The following is a 21,046-nucleotide window of genomic DNA, read 5'->3' as shown; positions in this document are numbered from 1 at the left end:
GTAGCAAGCTGATTCATTCTCTAAGAGGCTTCACATCACTTCAGCATCAAGTTTAACTGAAGGCTACAACTTCTATTTATTTGAAGACTTCTATTTACTAGTTGAAAATTCTATTTCCTTTCCAAGTCTGAAAAAAGACTTTTCACATTTCTCCAGTACAACAAAATAATTTTCTAATGTTCTTAAACACTGTTTCTGGCAAACCTTTGTCCGAAGTCACAATCCCACTTTAATTTACACATGTGACTTCAAGTGAATCAAAAGTTTATACATATAAACCCTAACACTTTAAGGAAACTAAAAGGGAACAACACTGATCTGAAAGCAGCACAGAGAAGGCACAACTCACTTCCTCCACAACCACCTCCTCTATCCCATGCCTTCCTGTTACTGTATCTCATGACTTAACATTTCTGACCCCTCAATTTCTGTCTGGCAGCTGAGAAAAAAACTAGTCTCTTTTGCTGAGAAGAAATGATGACATACTTTACGATTATTTTAAACTGCAAACAGCCAGCACTGCTGCCAAAAAAAAAGCTGCAAAGTAAAACAAATTGGGGAACTTAATCCATGTTAAAACAAACTTCTTCCTTCTTGTCAGATCACTTTTAACTCAGACTAATTCTTGATCTCTTAATTTCATTTTATTTAAAGTACTAACCTTAGCACTAGTCTGCCCAGTTGGATTTTGTTTTTAAATGCCACTTACCAGCTGCTATCTATCAGTTTGTTACCTAATGCTTATAAACTTAGGTCTTTACTTGACAACCCACCTGTTTTGTTGATTTTTTAGTTCCATTAAATATCTTCCAAGCAAGGCCATTACCACCACTGGCAATATGTCGGCCAACATCAAATTCCCTGGTAACAGGATTTCCCATGACTGCACTGGTGACATCAGCCGTTACCTTTGTAACGGTACTCTTCAATTTATTCAGCATGGACTCCATTGTCTCAACTGTACACCAATGTGTTTTCCTACAAAGACAAGGAAAAAAAAAAAAAAAAGCTTTGCAGTCCTTTCACAATTTCTGTTGACATAAGATACATGTTGAAAATCGTATTACAAGACATCTAACCAAGGACGCAACAGGATATAGGAATAACCCACAAAAAGGATACTGAAATATAACTTCCAGCACTTTGCAGTTATACATATTCACACTGTGTACATACATCTATGCATGTGTGGCTGGGGATTATATGTCATTGCTTCTACTCTTCCTCCAAAACTTTGGAATGTGTTAGTCATTCTTCCTTAGATCTAACAAAGCAATTAAGGACTGAGAAATTCAACTACTTCTTGAAAACAGGTGATTGAATAAAGCAGAGAATCTATAAACTGCTCACACGAAGGGAGAGATTGATAGTTTGTATACGAGAACCAAATCTGGAGGAAACCAGGCTCCTTTAATTCCAGTGCTCATGGAACTACACATTTTCTGAGGGGAAGAATTGCACAAGATCTCACTAGCAAAAGAATAGATGGGTATTATACAGGAAATAATTTCAAAATGTGTTCTTTCCTATATTGTGCCTGTCAAAATACAAGCTCAAAAGTCAGTATTTTACCCATCAGATTGCTACAGTACTACTTGTATGACCTAAGTATTAATGAGCTGATCAGCTGCTGCAGAGGAAGGAAACAAGAAACTACCTTTTTATGCTTTGTTTTAACAAAATTGTACAGGGAATTTTTTTACATCATCTTCCAAACTTAAGAGTTAAAAGGCTGTGGCAGCTTACAGTTTAGTTCATCTTCCCCTGTAGTGTGTATTTCCACAGTTGCCTAAGTTGTCACAATTGGTGCCAAAAAAATCTGACTTGTCTATTCTGCCAGACAGAAGTTCTGAAGCCTATGTCCCATTTATACAATTGTCTCTCTGATAATGGATATACAAAAAAGAACAAAGACAGGAAAGAAACAGTGAAAAACATAGATTCATCTTCCTTATCAGTGTGAGCAAAGACGGAGAGAGAATGCAAGAAAAAATATTTCCTGGAATCAGTATAACATGGTATATTCAAAAGCAATATTTAAGGATATTTATTCATACAGTCTTTCAAATAAGGCATGAGGAGTAATAATTTCTTCAACCTGTAGTAAAACAAACATCAGCAAATGTAGTGAAATTTGCAGAAATACTATTTGCATTTATCACTTTATTTGCCCTATACTCAACTCATTGGCATACAATCTATGTTAAACTACTACTTTGAAAAATAGAGAATGTCATTCCTACTCAAATGGAAGAGACAAGATTTTGTTGCAATGAAGATGATGGTTGCCAAGTCATGGTAACAAAGACAAAAGAAGTAGTAGGCACTAACAAATAATTCATTATGCATTGGGTCTAATCAACCCCAATGTCCTTCTGATCTGATGTGAGGTGCTTGCTTGCATGAATTAAAGCTCTTCCCACCATATTACATACATTTATAAGGCAATGTTCTGGTCTACATAGATTATCTGGTGTCTACTAATTTATGCATTTATGCTACAGCTTTATCCACATTCAAGACACAGATGGAGTTGTTTCCATAGCTCCTTAATCTCATAAAACCTGTAGCAACTTATTTTTGATACCTGTATACCTCAGTCAAACTTGACTGAAATCAACCACACTCAAGTTATCTGGACATACACATCTTCTCCCCCTGGTACTACAGATCTGATTCCACTAGAAATCAGGACAAATAATCTGATCAGTATTAAATTGGAAAGATAGACTTCTTTTCTAAAAGGTAATAAAACATACTAAACAAAACTTCTTAAAACCTTATATGAGTTACTGAACAATTCACTCCAGTGTACAACAGTATTAACCTAGTCCTAAGCAAACACGAGCAGGGTGCTGGAAGTAACACAGCTGCGCTGCTCTATCTAGACTATTGCTGGAGCTCTATCCCACCTTCAGCACTCTTCCTTAGTGAAATGTAGAAATACACTAATGCTGTGGCTCCACAGATATTTCAGTTTCATACCAGCTGACTGACACAACTTTGTGCTACTAAATGAAGAGCCAGACTAGGAGTTTCAACAAAAATTATTAATAAAGAAAGGAATTCAGCTGCACAGATCTCGATCTTGCAAATACTGAACTTTAAAATCAGAAATAGTAGTTACTGCTTCAACACGACTACTCAGGAGCAGAACCAGATAGGACTGCAAGCAGGTTCAGAGTGGAATTGGTCTTAATTATGGGGACTACGAGTTTTAGATAGGAGAAACTGAGTCTGAATACAATGAGATAATGTTAAGAATAATTACGTATTTGCTTGGTATGTATTAAGTGTTTTCTTGAGAACACAGCTGGAAACAAATTAAAGAAACATGGAATTCCTTTATTAAATAATTTTCTTACAGTATGTGGCATTTTACTACAAAATATTAATTTTACTTTATGAATTGTGCTATGGAAAAACATATGCAATTTTAAACTGTGCAGCCCAAGACCAAACAGCTATTACAGACTGGCTAATATCCCTGTATAAAGGAACTTTACAAACGTGAAAATAGGTAGAAACAAAGATCACGGAACATTCTGGACAGGAACTACAGGTATTTCCAACTCCTAGAGATTTTATTCTGCAGCTATTCCGAGAAGCAAATGCTATATGTTAAAGGACTATAAAATCAATCCTAAAGAGTTTAACAAAACCACAAATCAAATGTGTTTATTTATAAATCTTGTGCTTTTTGCATTGTTTCATTCACTCCCAGCTATCAAACCTCTAGTATCAATGCAACATAACGTTGCATTAGAATTCTCAAAATTAGAGAGCAAAATTAAATGCAGAGCTAGTACAAACAAAATTCATATGCATATGCATGTTCAAATTGCATTTTATAAATCTGAAAGGGAGCTTCTCTATACAGATGGTGGAAAAATTGTGTAGCACTGACTAAATCAGAAGTGCTCCCTGTTGTGGGTGACAGACTAACTGCAGTGAGTAGTGAGCAGGTGAGAATGTTAACAGCATTGAAGTGTCTGAAGGGTTAGGATTCAAAAAGCAAGCCTGGTAGGCCCTGTCCAACCTGTTCCTCTTCAGCTTGACACTATGCAAACTACTTTAGCTAAGAGTACGGAGCACCGAGAAACTTACTTCTCAATAAGCAGCTTGAGTTTTAAGTTTATGTCCATCTAATACTGTAAATTTGTAGAAACCCTCAAGTCAACATTTGGACTATAATCTAAAATAGCATATTTTGCTTTATAAAAATGATTCTTATTACCAACTTCAGTAAAAATTCAATATATGTCAACAGGAACAATGCACCTAGAAAATCTATGCAAAATAAAATAGTATCTACTTTGAGTAGTATCTATAATACCACAAATCATGATGATTTAACCGTATCTGAAATATGCAACCTTAGCTTTCCACTGTAGGAAAACTGGTTTGTTCAGTTCTTTTAAGAACAAACTACTATTTATAGAAAAATTAACAACCACGGGACAATAAAGCAAGTGTCACCCACAATGAAACTTTCGTTTCAAGTTAAATGTTAAAAAATGAGAAAAGTACAAGATCTTAAGAGTAACAGTGTTCAGACACACAACAGAGGACATGCAATAAATGTTTAAGAACTTTGATTTCTTCCAGTTTGAATTTGATAGGTAATATTAATGCTACTGATACTAAGTCCATGAAACGTGGAACTAATCCTAAAAAGAAATCCGCACGGTCAATGCGTTGCTTTCATGGATACCCTGCACAATCGATAGTGGTCTGTATGCTGATGTACGTCAGCAGCAGTACGTCAGCATGATGACGACCTAATCGCTTGGCAAGGTAGTAAGCAACAGCCATAAGAAATGAAGCAAAACATTCCAAATGTTGAAATAAAAGTAAATCCAAAACAAAGATTCTTCACCACTCTTTAATTCTCACTCATGTGAAACAACTGCGTGATTTTAAATGACTACTTTATCCTTGAACTAATTCATAGTTTCATCTGATGTATGGACGTGGGTGCACACCGTACAGCAGTGCATCACACACTCTGCCAGAATTTTGACCTGGAACAAGCTGGGATTCGCTTCTGTGAACCCAGGCACCAGGCAGGTGCACAGGTACTTCATGCCACCCAACCCAAACTCCTATCCCACCAATCTGACCCAAACAATGATGACGTCACAGATTAAATAGGCTCTAGAACAGCTAAGTCTCAAAAAAAAAGATGAAAAAAAACCCCCAAAAACTAACAACAACAAAAACATCACATCTTTCAGGCACAACCAAGGTTTTGCACCTGTTACAAAAACAACAGGAGGACCACACGCAATGATGGGCTGCGCAGGGTGTAGCTGCCTTCTGATCAAGCTACCTTCACGATTTTTATTCAGCATTTCGGTACTGAGCTGCAACTGTAAACCTACCAAAAACTCACGGAACGAGATCCACGCACGGGGATCTGTCTGTCGCCTGCTGACAGGAGAAACCTCACCTGCACGCCGCACAGACCCCCGCACTGTCTCTGGCGGGCCGGTCCCCCCGGAGGAAGTATTTACTGTTAATTTACAGTTGGACGGGGCTCGCACCCGGCCCGCAGGGAATGCCCTCCCTCCCGCTGCCCCAGGGGCCGGTGACCGCGCTCACCGCTCCGCGGGGTAGCCGGGCGGGAGCGCGCCCGGGGCGGGAGGCGGCCGCACTCGGGGTGAGCGGCACCAGCGGGCGGGTGCTCCCCCATCCGCTGGCTCGGGCACCCCGGGGGGGTCCCCGCCAGGCCCTGCTCACCGAACGACCGCGCCCCCAGGGTGGCCCCCTTCTCCCTCTACCCCTCAGCGCCGGGGTCCCGGGAAGCGAGGACGCTGCCCCCAGCCCTTGCGGAGCCAGCGGGCCCTGCCCGCCCCGCGCTGTGGCCCTAGGCCACGGGCAGCCGCTCCCCCCACCCCGGGGCGCGGGGGACAGGCCTCTCACCTGAGCCCGCGGGAAGCTGCTGGCGCAGCGCCTGGCTGCCCGTCGCCCTGTGGGCCCGGCGGGCCACCTGCCACGCTGCCTCCGTCTGTCGCTTCGGCCCCGTCCCGCTCCAGCTACTCCATAGCGACGGCGACAGCCACAGCGCCGGTGGAGGCGGTAGGGGACGGCCGGAGCGCGCCGCACTTCCGCCCCGGAGGGGCGGTGGCCGGGTGTGGGCGGGAAGTGATGCACTGCGCGGGCTTCCGCCGGCCGCGGCCATGGCGGTTTATTTGACTCCGCGGTTCAGGAGGCTCCAGAGTCAGAGTGAGCTGGCGGCGTCGCCGCCGCCGTCGCGGCGGCGAGGTGAGGGGGAAGAGAGCTGTTCCCGTCTCTCCGCTATCGCGGGTTTTTCCGCCGCAGCACCCGTGGGGCTGGCGGCGGTTCCGCGCCTCGTCGAGGAGCGGGGCGGGCTCTGAGGTGCCGGTGCCCGCCCGCCCGTTGGACAGGTGCCGCCGGAGGGGCCGTTGGCCGGCGGTGGGGCAGTGGTTGTACAGAGGGGAGAGGGGCTTCCTCCGGCTCTGCCCCCATAAGTCGTGGTTAAAGCGGGCGCTGCTGCTAGGGCTGGGCGCGGGGCTGCGCCTGGGCGTTCGGAGCGAAGGGCTGGGGCACGGACGGGGAAGTTTAAGGTGCTGCGAGGGCTGGTTTGCCCTCTGCCGGGCTGAGAGCGGTATGGGGAGGAGGGACTGGAGGAGCATCTCCCCGAGGGAAAGCTGGGAGAGCTGGGGCTACTCAGCCTGGAGAAGAGAGGGCTCAGTGTCTACAAGTACCTGAAGGGAGGGTGCAAAGAGGACGGAGCCAGACTCTTCTCAGTGATGCCCAGAGAGGCTGTGGATGCTCTGCTTTTAGAGATATTCGAAAGCTGATTGGACATGGTCCTGGGCTGGGTGACCCTGCTTGAACTGGGGAGGTTGGACCAGATAGACCCCAGAGGTCCCTGCAAGCCTTAGCCCTTCTGTGATTCTGTAATGAATTAATGTGTATGTGTACATACATACGGTATGTGTAGTAATAACAAAAAAACCCCCTTCCTTGCTTGTTCTTAGTCTCTTTTTATTCTCTTCTGTTGACTCTAGTGGGGGTGAGTCAACAAGAAGGACTGATTCATGAAGTATTATCTTTCTCTGCCTTTGTAAAATTAAGCTTATTTCCAGAGAATTCTAAAATATACCTATAACTAATTTCACAGACTAAAAATACTTTTTTAAATGTTAGAGCTTTATAAACATCGGTAAAACTTTCATACTGATATTTTGCAGATGGTGATGGTCCTTTTCAAGCAACTCAGCTGTGGAATAGTATTATTCATGCTCTTCACAGTCAAGTGGAAATCAAAAGACGCAGGCAACATCTGAAAACATACAAAAACTGTTTCACTGGCTCAAATGCTGTTGATGTGGTGCTAAGCCATCTCATGCAAAGCATGTACCTAAGCTGCAATGATATTTCTCGGCTGAAGGGCGTCCGTGTGTGCCAAGCATTGATGGATCACAAGGTGTTTGAGCCAGTTGGAGCAAAGCTTTACTTATTCAAGAATGAGAAAGAAACAGAGTTTGAAGACACAAACACTAGTCTCTATAAATTTGTAAATAGTAGTCTTACTCCTCTTCTTCAGAGAATGAATAAAGACAATGAGAACTTGTCTCCTGAGCAACTCTGCAAACAGAAGACAAAAAGACGTTCCAAGTGAGTTACTCGCAACTATTCTGATTTCTTTGTGATGTCTGTCTTTTTTTTTTTTTTTCTTTTTTTCCTAAGTTTGTTTTTTTTTTCCCTAGGTTAAGGTGGTTTGTCTAACCCAGGTATCAGAGACTTTTGAAAATTACATGCCAGTTTTGAGAAATGTTATGCCTAAGTAGCAGATGGTACCTGGTATTTCTTGGTAATGTTAAAATGCTTTGATCTGCTCTTTGTTATTTAGAGTAGAGTCTGGCACAGTAGCATAAGCCTAGGAATCATTTAGTTTAGCAATCAATTGTGCTGAAATCTGAAGCTGGTAAAATAAATTGAACTAATAAACAGCATTTAGAATCAATATCTTTGCCCTTTCCACAAAGCAGATGTGAATGATTGATTTTTCTAGCAATAGGATAAACCTGAGATACAGTGAAGCTCTGAAGTCCTGATTTAACAGCAGTTCAGGAAGTGACAGAAAGATAAATGTGCCTTGATTGTATTTGTTATAGATCTAATTTTTTTTCCCCAATAAGCAGAATTAAGTGTGAAACAACACTTTCAAACCCGTTAGCATTAGAAGCAGACGATAAAAAGAGGGTAGAGGAGCTTCTTCGATCAATAAATGTTCATGCATCTTTACCTCCAAAGGTCATGGTTAATGAACCAACTCATCTGCTTTCAAAAAGAGGTGAGGATTGAGTTTTTCTTTTTAAAACTTGACTGTTCCTCACTGTATCCACTTGGAGTGAGTATCTCATTTCTGTTAAACACTGCCTCTCAGAGTCCTGAATTTAACATGTCGCTAATGACAAAGTAGCTAAATGAGTAAATGCTCATAGTAAGTAAAGTGAAGGAAGCAAAACAGGACTAAGTTTTTGCAGGATGGTGCTATTCTATTTATGCAAATACCACTTCAGAAGGAAATAGGTTTTAAGATTAAGCACATCTTTATTATGTGGTTCCTTTGCCATTCACTTGTATTTTCTTGTACGTATTACTAATTAGAGTAGGTTATGACTAATTCTAATATGATGGGGGGGGATGTTCTCTTTAAAGCCTTCTTTCTTAGCATTGCTATTTTGATCCCTTCTTCCCCAACACAGAAACTTCACACTGTGCTGTTACCTCAGGGTTGGTTTTTTTTTGTGGGGTTTGTTTTTTTTTTTTTTTTGAACACTTAAAACATTCTTGAGCGAGTAAAAATGAAGGTTAGTGTTTTATATAAGATCTTATTTCTGATGGGGTTTTTTGTTTGTTTATGGTATCAGTAATAGATGATGTCTGGAAAGAGCAAACTCTGCTACGACTGCTGCAGTTAATTGATGTCCCGCTTCTAGAAGGTATCTTAGTATCTTCTGTGAAGACAAAACCAGACTGTTTTGGCAAAGAAGACCTGATTATCTCAAATACTTTTCTGGACAGAGAGGTTGCATTTTGCTTAAACTTGCCTGAGTAAGTTATACATCTATAAAATGGATTTGTTAATAAATGCTTTATTTTAATCTTGATCAAAGATTTCGTGTTAAGTGAACAGAATAGACATCATCTTACTTGTAAACAGAGGTGGCATTAATGTACTTTCCTTTGACTTCTTTTCAGAAGTGATAAGGAAATTCACAAAAAGTGTATGTTTAGGATTGGACACTTGAGGATTTTTAAGTATATGTTAAAACTTTAACCTCAAGTATCAAAAACAATCCTAGTTTCCAGATCAGACACTTCACTCTTGGGTCTCTATAACAGATATTAGAACTTGACAAAACTTATTCTGAGGCTTTTTGTTTGTCCCAGTTCCTGGTGGTGGTGCTGTAAAGATATAAAGTCAATAAGGCATCTCTTGTTAGCAACAGAAAAGAAGAAGCTAAGCTATAGCACTGAAGAATACTTATATCCTGAGAATATAAAAGTGAAAGTGGCTGCATGTTGTCAGTGCTCTTTTCCTTAAATCTTCTGTTATTTTTGTAGTATTCCTGTTGATTGCACTTGGGCTGATACCTATCTTAGATTGTACTTTTAATGAATAGGTTGAGGCATGTCTTCTCGTGTGTGTGTGTCTTAATAATGCTTATTTCTATCAAATCAGTACAATTTTTTCTATTTGAGATCAATCTGTGTACCTAAAGAGACTCTTCTGTACAGTTTTTCGGTATTCTTGCTTAAGGGAGGAAATATTAGTATTTTTACATACGTTTAGAGTTTTATATAAGCTAATGAAACTCCAGGTTTCAAACTAAGAGCTTATTGCTGGATAGCATCTTAAGTCATTCTGGGAGCAAAAACCCATGGAGTTAATGAACACTGTTTCTTTTGAGGTTTATACTTCTGTTGTACTTGATTCTTGGGTGATTTGCTTTATGTCTCTTAAAATATCTCATATGTGGCTCTTACTCTGTATTCTATGTTAAGTGCTAATATATCAGATGAGTGTTAAGAAAACTAAACGCTTGCTTCATTACTTTATTCTACAATTACTTAAGTGAGAGGCTGGGGTAGGATCTTTATAGATAGTATATTATTTAGGTTTGGCTTATAATATGCCTGAGAAATTTGAAAATTTCAGTTATGAAGAATAGCCACAGTATTACAAGTAGTTGTAGGATTAATTGCCCCCAATATAAGGGTGAGGGAGTAAGCATAATTTATATCTCAAATTTTCTGTCTTCAGTTTTCAAATAGTGTCATGTTATGCTTGAAATAATCAAATATCTGCTCTCCATGTAGGCACTTAAAAACTGTAATCAAATTCTGCTTGCAGTGATTGCACTGCTCAGGGGATCATAACTAAAAGGAGGCCATGATCCTATTTCTGCTTTCCTGCATTACCACATTTATGCATCCAACTTATACAATCCTCCTTAGCCACAGCCGTTCTAACAAAAGTTCATGTTTATCTATCTGTCCAGCAGCAAGTTAAAGAACTCTATTTCTGCTCTTCATGATAAAAATAAGATTCTGTGGATCTAAAACAATATTTGCATCTTCTCATGGGTTATTGATTCAGTTCAAATTATTTTATATCCAGAGAGTCAGAAAAAAAGTAATTTTCCCTCTACTCTCCACAGTTCTATAATTTTAATTTTCTTCTGTACAAAACTGTTGAGTTAGTGACTTTTTCCTCTGACCTTCCAGCCTCTTTGAGTAATGAGTTGTCTACCTGAATTTTAGGTTCTTACATTGTTGGTTTTTTTCTCCCTAGTTAACTCATACAGGCAACAAATGCTTAAGAAAACTCATGCCTTTATTTTAGGTCATATGATAAACTGTTTTCACAGTCTTCTGCAATTTAAACTATTTTTTTTTTCCTCTGTTTGCAAACTAATTGTCGTCTTTGTCTCCTCTAAAGATCCAATCCCTTGCTTTTTCACTCTGGTTAGTCCTGGTGGGTTTTCATTGTGTGTGTTCGAGCAATAGTGGGGTTGTGTTTGGTTTTAAATACTAGCTGAATCAGACAAGTGTCCTTGGGACAGTGACAGTCTGGTATGATGGCACTTTATTTTGATCTGGGCATACCTCAAGTGTATTGTCTGTAGCACAGGAAAATCATACAAGTTGCTTATTTTGAGTAGATCCTTGAACTGCTATAGTGAAATAAGTTACATAAACTTGTTGCTTATTAAGCAGTTTAATGCTGTAGTTCAAATATGTGACTATACCTGCATGGTTATTGCTATCTAATTTTCTTTAAAGGATTAAATAAGAATAGGCAGAGCATTTTAAAGTAAGCACTAAAAATAACTTTTCCTTCTACAGGCTTGACAAATGGCTCTATGCTGCAATTGAATGCTTGGAGTATTTCCCAGACCAATTCATAGTGATGGTTAGTCAGCAGTTACCTCACAGCACTAACAAACCCAGCAGTCTGGATACATACAAGAAGATTCTTTTTGACATTATAGTAAAGTATTATAGCCAAAAGAAGGACTCCCTTCTTGCCACTCAAGATCTCGATATTCATTCAGGAATTATAGAACTTATAGGTAAGAGCAACCTGGAACAAAAAATGCAAGTGAAAGCTATATAAAGGATGGAACTTACTAACTGTCAACTAACTGAATCATGACACTGTTTGCAATGCTATTGCAGAACCGTTTTGATTTATGGGTTGGCAGGGAATGCTCAAGATCACTAGTCAGAACCTCTGCTCAAGGCAAGGGCAAATTCCAAAGTTTGGTCAAGTTGCTTATGGCCTGATACAGGTGAATTTAAAAAATCTGCAAGGATAGAGATTCACCAACCTCTGTAGGTAACCGGTTTCAATACAGAACTACTCTCGCTGTGAAAATTTCTTACTGCTAGTCAGAATTTCCCTTATAGCTGCTTGTGACTAATACCATAAAAGTAAAATCATTGCTGTAAAGTTTTCTTGTTAATCAGAATAAGGTTTTGTAAGTTCTGAACTTAAAGCTTGTTTTGTTACAGAAGTTATTTAAAACTATAAAAGAGGTTACTGAATTTGTGATTAAGGCTGTCATTCCTGCCCCCCCCCGCCCCCCCAAAAAAAACAAAATCAAACCCCTGCCTACATATATGCTCACAAGTAAAACAGAAGTGTTTAATTTAAATACAAGTTTAAGATTAACCATACACTAAATAGAACTGAAGAATTAACATGGTCTATAGAGTTTATGGAGTGTTACTAAAAGCTTCTGTTTTTAGAGAACTATGACGAGCTTGCCAGCATAGCAGCACAGTTGGCCTGTGTAACAGTTGAAGCAGAGTGGTGGATCCTGTGGCCAAAACCTCATTAAAATACAGAAAGCAGTATTTCTAGCAATAATATTTTGCAAAGGAGAAAAAATAATCAAATTATAGTAAGTCCATGAAAGGGAAACTATTGGAAAATGACATAACCCATCCACAATAAAAGAATGCTAATTTGAAATAACTGACTTAGCTACTGGTAACTTCTGCTAAATGTTCACTTTAATATACAAACTTTAAATACAAAACTCATATAAAACAGTATTATGGAATATTACTAAATTAGAGAATCAAAACAGCCAAATCTGTAGGCAAGGGAAAAGACAGTGTCATAATTCTGCTGAATTACTCTAATGCTGTAGTAGCCTGTAGGTCTTTTTCTTATTAAGCATCTGCTTGATCTAAACTACATGACCAGTGAATATCCAAGTCCTATTCTACTTTCTTATTCTTGCTTTAACTTTGTTTTACTCAAGTTGGAAAGATTAAAATCTCACAAGCAGTTTCTAATGCTTTATTACTTTTTGATGAAGTGGTAGCCCTAACTTTATCAATAGGAAATGATTCTCTGTTTGAAAATATTAGTCTGTGTTCCTGGGTCCTCAGCTGTGTCCTAGTTCATACTAGATCACTGTTAGGGGATTGTGCTGAACTATTTTACTACCATTTTTCTCCTCTCAGTGCTATGGAATAGATTATGGTTGTCAGTGCATAACAACTTGGATTCTAATAATAATTTTAAAGTAGAATCCAGTGCAGTTAACCTTACTTTGATAAAGCGCTATTGTTTTAGAATTATCATCTAAAGAGGTTTTTATAGATTAATTCTACCTTATCACGTTACCTTGAGAAACTTATATCCTAATGGCTTAAAGAGGGCAGAGGGGACACCAACCAACAACAACAACAAAAACAAACAAGGAGGAAGTTAGAATTGTTCAACTCATTAATGACTTTAAGATGAATACTGGAATATAATATGAAGATATGTAAATACAAGCAGTGCAAACATCACTTCAGTGTTTGCACATTGTACACAGAACATAAAAATGTCCTGTATATATTGTCCAAGTACATCTGTTCCCTGACTGGCTATGGGACAAAGGTTTTTAAGCTTAAATTGATTAAAGATTGTATTGAGTCTTGTCAAAAAGTTTTGGAAGTCACTGAGATAACATGCTTTGTTTGGAGGAAAAATCGCAAAACTGGGATTTAATATTGGAATTTAAATATGTATTCCTGGCTGAAAATGAACAGTTGGACTGCATACACTGTTTTACTGTATTGCAGAAAAAGGAAAAACAGATCAAGCTCTAGAGGCATGCCAACTTTATTTAAAATTATTAGCACCAAATATCCGAGAAGAGCTACATAGACTCCTGACATTCATAGCGATTGCATCTGAATCTGAGGGCTACAAATTACAAAAACAAGTAAGTATCTGTTATGTTTAGTGTGGGAAATAGCACTTTCCCATAGTAAAGCTGACTCTTTTTTGAGTTAAAAGTACTTTGTTTACTGCCTTCCATTGTGATTTGTTTTAAAACAAATACCAAGATGTACTTTCTGCTAATATCATCCTGTTATACTTAGTCTTTGCTGACACATTGCAAGTAAATCTAATACCAAATCTAGGCGGTTCTTTTCCTAGTTTGAGAACAGATCTGTTATCATCAAGACTTGCACAAAATTCATCTTACAAAATAAGACATTGTCAAAACCACAGGCAGAGCTGCTGACTCAGTTTCTGATGGACAATCACTCCGAGCTCTTCAAGGTAGTGTTTTCCTTACCTCATCGGCTTTGTCATTTTAAATGTTAAATGCCATGAAGTGCTTTTCTGGAGATGAGAGGTTTGAGAAGCAGAGTTTAATATTCCATGTGCTACAGTTTAAAGGTACAGTCAAGTAGGGCATGAAGCTATTTCAGACTATATGGACAGCTTTTTTGGAGCTTTGCAATCCTTTACATATAATATCCTCTCTGTTTGCATCATTTCTGTTAAGAAAATATTTTTCGTATTAAGAAATTTTTATAAAGGCCTTTTGGCACCTTGTTTCTGATGGCTGTCTAGTAAATTTTTTAGGCTTCTTAATATCTTTCTCCTTTAGAAGTCAGCTGATGTAGTCTGAATGATACATAACGTGGCATCTCTGGTGCCCCAATGTACATGTACAACTTTGACAGCTCTTAAGAGTTCCTTTTGGCATTTTGAAATGTTAACTTCTAAATTAAAGAAAATAAATAGAACCACAAAATGAAATGGCCTTTCTATTTAATTTGATCGATTACATAAATATACAGGTTTATGGTCTCCTTATTTACATTCCATCATATTGTCACACATGTGGAAAATATGCAACCTTCCAAGACCCTGTATTGACTTTCTGAATTCAGCCAGTGCCTTAAAGTTGTGATGCTTCTCTACTGTTTTCCTCAACTATAAAATTCTTCATTAAAACACTAAACTAGAAAACTAGTTAACCACTATCTCAGCTGTGGTAAGATAGCATATATAATTAAGTTCTGACAGGAGGGTTAGGGCTTTGATTCGTGATTGGAGATGGAGCCAGATCTGACAAAATAAGTACCCGCTGCTTCGTAGCAGTGACAGCAGAGTGGATGGTGGCTTGCTCTGTCACAACTGCAGTTGAGAGCCTTTTGTATTATATAAGCCGAAATAAATTCCAGGTCTACGCTACAGTTTTTTGCTGTAGTTCAGTGGAAAACAACATCTAGAACATCTTGCCTCCTATTTCTTTGGCCACAAATATCAGAAATAAACATATATGTGTGTTTTAGTGCAATTTTTTGAGAGATTTTGAATGTGTTCCTAAATAAATGTAGGCATGCATTCTTCTGCAGTTAACTATGTAGTTTTTAAATTGATCATCTGAAAGATTTAGATTCTCAAAATACAGAAGTATTGGTTTTGTAACTTTTTTCTTTGTTGGATTGTATTTTCAGACTCCTTTAATGCTTCTGGAACTAACTAGTAGGAAACTTGAGAGTTTGCTAGAAGGACAAGATCCAGATATCAATTCAGGTAGATGATGTGATACACATTTTTGTATAAACCTTTCTATACAAATTGATTTATCATCAGTTGACTATAATTTTGCATAGACTATGTTCTTTTCCTTTTATTAGAAGTGAAGTATTAAAGCAACTAGTAGCTAATTCACTAAGTATTTAAGTTATCTGCTATAAGCAAAACACTGACCTCTGAATATTAGCAAATAATGATTCTATTAATTATGTAGTTTGAACACATTGCAAAATTTTTTACCAAATAATGACTTCTGGAGAAATTAATGCAAAATGTGCTTCCTGAAGTGACTTGCTTATAATTTGGTTTGTGAATTTGATGTGATTTTATATATATAGGAATACCATTCTTGTATTTCTGCCAGAAGACACTTGAAAATTCTCCTAGAGCTCAGTCGTTTGAGGTTCTAATAGGTGTCTTGAGCACAGACTTAGATTGTTTAGTGTTTTGAGAACTCTCTTCCTTTTCTGGGTAAGCACAACGTTTATTAAGAGCTTAAGACTTACAGAAGGGTAGTGTAGCCTAAAAGGAAGGCATTTGACACTTGGCATGTATGTGAGATTAGTGTTTTCCAGCTCGCTACTTTTATGAGCTAACATTCCATCTGACCTTGCTGCCAAAAATACCTTTCAGCACTGTGCTAAAAGGGCTAGCTTAAATAATTCAAATTCTCTCTGACCCTTCAGCTTCTTCCCTCTGACTTCTGTATTGCCACTGCATTATGTGCTTAAACATTGGGGAGAAGCCATTGGGAACTGAGTGACACCCTAAGTTATTGTGTTGTTTAATACTATATTTAATACAGCAGTTGCCTGAGAAGTAGTTTTGGTACAGAATCTTCTACCATCTGTGTTGGGTTCTGAAATGTGTCCAAATTGCTTCTGGTTCAGTGTTCCAAGTATCGCATATTGTGTAGCCAAAGAATACAGAGATGAGCAGCAGAGGCAGGAGTTGCCTGTGTGCAGTATTCCTGGAGCCTGTGTGATCTCCATCAGGACACTGAACAGACAATTGAAGTATGAACCCTGTACTACCTTCTCCCCACTAAGTTTTGAAGTTTCAATCTGTAAATGCATATAGATCCATCTACTTCTTGAGATAGCTAGTTTGATCTGATTGTAAGCTCTCCAGCATATCATATTCCTGTTTTCCTGTGTGCCTCATATTCTGGTGTCATGTTCCCTTTTCTCATGGAGGTGACAGGAGGAAAATCTCTTCTGGGAGCTACTGAGCATTCTTAGCTGCTGAACTTCTGAAGTGCAGGTGGGAGCAGGAGGGAAGGCTGGGAGACTCAGGCAAGAAAAAGGGTCTGTCTATGGCAGGAAGGTAATCCTTAGGTCTGCTGGAAATACAGAACGCTAAAAACACTGAGGGAACTCTTGGGATTGGTTTTAATCTAGTAAGCCCCTTGAAACCACTGTACTAAAGGATCCACCCTGAAGTTTTAAGAGCTAATCACCTACCTAATGGTGAGGCTTGAATCCCTGCAGGACAGTACTCTACTGCATTGGTTCACAATTTTTTTATAGCTAACGCGTGCTTGAGTTGTGTGTCTCTCACAATACAGTTCCTTGTTCTGCCCTCACCCTGAACTGCTTGCCTGTCACATCACCTCTGCTTCTGGGTGCCCAAACCATGCTGAGCTGTCTACTCATTTAGAATGATTTCAGAGGTGTGGTTCAGAGGCAACTGTTTCTCAAAAATATTTATTCACTTGCATTATGTACTGGGCTTTCCTATGGATCTAATTGACTCACAGGGAATCACTGGATCATGACAACTGCAAGGTGCCGTTCCTGTTGTGTAGCTGTCTTCATTATGGTTTCTGTTTGCAAGAACTGCATTGATTCTCTGTTGTGCAGGCCTGTTTGCAAGACAAAATCATGTGTAATATTGCACTTGTAACACTACCTTTCAATTTTATTTTTGTAGCTAATGTTTAGATATTCATCCATGCTCAGTGGAGGGCTGTATGTCTCACATTGTAGAGAACTGTAATCACAGCTGAACTGGAATATCAGTATACCTAGTTTCTGATCATATTTTTTTAATCAGGCTCTTAAATGATGCATTAAATTTAATCTGAACCTCTGATTTCTTACAAAGGCTTCACCTTCTGTCAGCGTGTGACAACTAAAGAATATGAAGAACAAAAACAACAAACAAATCAGTATCTTCTCGCATTGGTTCAAGAGATGGACAATGACCCTACTGTTCCTTTGAAGCAGAAGAAGAAATTAGTTAAAGAATTACAAAAATACCATTCTCTTGTCTATTGTAGTGGTTGCAAAACTACATGTGAATTTTGTACTCTAAATGGTTAGACATCAATACAGCCCTTCTGTGTTTTTGTTTTTGGTTGTGGTTTTTTTTTTTTTAAAGCAGAGGATGCATATGAAAGTAGCTCATGAGACAAACCATTTTCTTACATCCTTATGTCTTCAGTTACAGGAAACTACAACTATCAAAATTACTGTTCTGCTAAAAAAAATAATTTAATGATGCTTTTCAGCAGAATATACTTAATTACTTTTAGGTTAGTAGTAACAGCACACTGCTTGTACAGCTTTGAATTCAGGGTTTGGCACTTCTTTTCCTTCTGTCCCCCAACCCCGTGGCTTTCTATCGTCTGAGCCAAGTCTACATTCAGAGCCATGCTTGGGTTGATACTCAGTAAGGTTTTTAATCTTTTCTATCTGTAGTTCATAATCTAACTGTAATCTAATCTCAAATTGTAGATTATGGCTCCGATGAGTACTTTGAAAGCGTACAAAGTTTGTTAAAAATGTTAGGAGCAGATCAGTGGGTTTTGAATCTGTGGCAGGCAAGATTTATTAAGCAAGGGAGCCATACGTGCTTGCAGTCACTACTTACAGCCTGTTATTCCTTCCCTCCTCTGACAGATGGAGCTTTTACACAAAAGCAAGTAAAAAATGAAATTTTTTATAAAACTTGAGAAATAATAATCTTGGTTTAGATCTGTGTACTTAAGCAATTTATTTTCATGTGAAGATACTTTTGTTTGTCATAAATATTTTGATAGCATTTAGAGATTCATAGGGCAAAGGTGGAAAGCGAAAAAAAAACCACCCCACCTTACACTTAGTTAGAATTTCTTGCATTTCAGTTGTGCGTGTTGCCTCTTGTCCTTTCAGTGGACACCACTGAGAAGTGTCTTGCTCCGTCTTCTTTACTCCCTTCCCTGAGCCTTCTCTTGTCAAGGCTAAACAATCATAGCTTTCTCATCCTCTTCCTTGTATGGCAGATGCTCCAGTCCCTTATCATTTTCATGGTCCATTTGCTGGACTAGCTCCACTGTGACTGTGAGTTTTATTATGAATATGCTTCTTTAGATACCTACATCCTCAACCGCTCTTCAAATGCGTGGTCAAGTTACCAAGATACCAAAGCTTTCTGAAAAAGTGCTGTTTTGTTTTCTTTTATAAATTGAAATGGTTAAATTGGTAGATAAAACCAACTATGTGTACAGGTAATAGGTTGTGTTAACTTGCATATTTCAAGTAGTCTTAATTAAAGAAGCTGAGCCTATTGGAAGTCAGGGAATGTAGCTGAAGCCTCTGGCACATGTCCTTGTTTGTGCACTTGTTATTTAACAGTGTCAGTGTAAAACAAATAACTTCTGGAGGAGGAAAAAAGACCAAATTTCACATTTCAGAGGTAAATGCCTTAATTACGAGACTGCAGGGCCACGTGTATTCTTTTTCTAGCCCTGTGGGGAGTTTTTGGTCATTCTCCCAGAAAAGGAAGTGTGTATAAAAGCAGGTTATTGAGACTTGTAAACATGAAAGTATCTCTTGATTAAGTGCTTCTCGTGTTGAGTAGTGAGAGAAGGGGATTTTAGTTTAGGTTTTTATTTGTATTTTTTTTTCCTCTCTCTTCAGTGCTGTGAGTGGGTCTCACTGAAAATACTGAACCTGGTAACAGGGAGGGATGATAACATGGTAATTTATAGGACAGATGGACTGGGAGTGCTTTGGGAAAAACTGTAGTTTTTAACAAACAAATTCTTGCACTTTGTGACTTGATTTGAATTTTCTTGTGCTAATTTAAAGATGTTGATAATAAAGCGTTGCATAAAAAGCGATTAATCAGTCTATCATTTCATAGTGCTTTCATAAGGAAGAAGAAGCTCAGCAGATGTAGAAACAGGTATCAAACAAAGGAAATTATTCAAGTGGACAGCAGGAGTTTATAGCTGCCAGGTGCTTTACTTCAGTTCATGTGACAAGAAGTCAAGATTGAATTTTGCAGACAAAGGAAAGGAAGAGGTCTTGAGAGCCATATTTTATTCACCTACCCTGACAGGAGGATTTAATAATTTTTAATCTTCTGTTGAAAAAAAACCTTCATATTTCACATTTAAGTACAAGGAAGGGCCTGCTGAACAAAACAGATTTGGTGAACTACAGATTACTGTTTTGCATTGTTACACTTTCAGTGACATTTCAAAATTCAGAAAAACTTCAGTGACAGAACTTTACAAAGATGAATAATTTTAAACAATATTTGACACAAAATCATCTGGTATGGAAACTTTGACCTCTCACTCATTTCTGTTTATGATTTCTAGTTATCAAATTAATTCTCAGTATGAATTTGTGTTTGAAGTATAAAATTTCCAGAGTGAAGAATTTAATCCAAAGAACAAGTTATGCCGCCTTAAAAATAAGGAGGCTTACTTCTATTCATAGAGCATTCATGTTCACTGCTACCAAGGAAGAGGTTCATTGTTGCTTCTATGGGAACAATGCATGTATTTCTTTTTTTTGTCTCAGCTAAAGGATGCTGAAAATTTTGTGAAGCAGATATTTACAAAGCCAGAGGTCAGACATGAGGACCTTTACACCTGGATATCAAAATAAGTGTATTAGACTTACTGATGTCCTGTACTTTCTTACAGAGTAATACAACAGCTGTATCCCAAGAATTTGTAGGTGGTGTTCTGCATTAATCCCCTAGCTGCCTCTATGGCCCATGCAGCTCTAACAGGAGCAGGAAATTAACTCTTCCATTTCTCTCAGCAGGCTAGACTGGAGGAAAGCCACCATGAGCTAGCAGTCCAAAGTGAAAAAAACCAAACAAACAAAAAATTGTATTAAAGAAGAAAGATCATCTCAGAAAACTAACTGGGGTAGCTCATCATCAGCATCTCCCATTCTCTGGAGTGCTGACTTCTCTTCTATTTTACCCTTATGCTGAGACCTCTGGGTAGTAACAGGAACAGCTCACCAGAATCTGGAATGTTCATCAGAGCAACATGGCTCTAACTCCACATATTTATCTGAAGTGGAAAAGAAATGGAAGACAGAGATGAGGATATCTCTGTATCTTAAGCCATCACCTGCCTAAGTCAGCCTGTGCTCTTTGTTCCAAGCTAGGTAAGTATGCTTACTGGTTTTACATGAGGGAATATGAGACTTCAGCTGAGAACAGAATACTCCCCTGCAAATCTAAGACCACCGAGTATCACCAGCCCAGCTAAAAGGCTAATTCTCCTGTGGCCACAAGTTGCATTAGATCAAGAGCTGTGTCAGCACCTGTGTGTCTGTTATCCACCCTGTGCAAGTACCTGCCTCTGTCCTGGTGACCAAGGAAGCCACCTGGGGAACTCCCTACTAACACAGCCCTCCGAAGCTT

The 21,046-nt window shown here is 38.8% G+C and overlaps 2 protein-coding genes across 3 annotated transcripts in view; one reads left to right on the top strand and one right to left on the bottom strand.

The window, feature by feature from the left end:
- The window catches only part of SCYL2 (SCY1 like pseudokinase 2), a 40,745-nt gene extending 34,659 nt beyond the window's left edge, over positions 1–6,086 (bottom strand). Inside the window, exons 1-2 of the mRNA XM_086750885.1 lie at positions 5,926–6,086; positions 774–978 (exon numbers count right to left, since the gene is read on the bottom strand). Coding sequence (XP_086607011.1) covers positions 774–950 — 177 coding nt within the window. The 5' untranslated portion in view covers positions 951–978; positions 5,926–6,086. The remainder of the gene's footprint in view (positions 1–773; positions 979–5,925) is intronic.
- Positions 6,087–6,182: 96 nt separating this feature from the next.
- On the top strand, positions 6,183–20,046 carry DEPDC4 (DEP domain containing 4). 2 transcript variants are annotated; one of them, XM_086750862.1, is made up of 9 exons: positions 6,183–6,267; positions 7,221–7,647; positions 8,175–8,326; positions 8,907–9,090; positions 11,389–11,615; positions 13,630–13,772; positions 13,991–14,116; positions 15,307–15,385; positions 17,495–20,046. In XM_086750862.1, the coding sequence occupies exons 1-9, from the start codon at positions 6,183–6,185 to the stop codon at positions 17,710–17,712; spliced, it is 1,641 nt and encodes a 546-aa protein (XP_086606988.1). In that variant the 3' UTR covers positions 17,713–20,046. The 2 variants fall into 2 exon arrangements, with proteins under 2 accessions (XP_086606988.1, XP_086606978.1); XM_086750852.1 differs by having other exon boundaries at positions 8,172–8,326.
- The last annotated feature ends 1,000 nt before the right edge of the window (positions 20,047–21,046 follow it).

This window comes from Chlamydotis macqueenii, chromosome 1 (assembly GCF_036417535.1).
Source record: "Chlamydotis macqueenii isolate bChlMac1 chromosome 1, bChlMac1.mat, whole genome shotgun sequence".
Lineage (NCBI taxonomy): Eukaryota > Metazoa > Chordata > Aves > Otidiformes > Otididae > Chlamydotis > Chlamydotis macqueenii.
The sequence above is the reverse complement of the archived record's forward strand: the minus strand, read 5'-3'. Positions and strand labels throughout refer to the sequence as shown.

Excerpts from the sequence above, each read along its gene's own strand:
- DEPDC4 (XM_086750852.1), top strand. The coding sequence starts at position 6,183 with ATGGCGGTTTATTTGACTCCGCGGTTCAGGAGGCTCCAGAGTCAGAGT. Across the intron at positions 8,327-8,906 it reads TCATCTGCTTTCAAAAAGAG|TAATAGATGATGTCTGGAAA; the intron begins GTGAGGATTGAG and ends TTATGGTATCAG. Across the intron at positions 9,091-11,388 it reads TTTTGCTTAAACTTGCCTGA|GCTTGACAAATGGCTCTATG; the intron begins GTAAGTTATACA and ends TTCCTTCTACAG.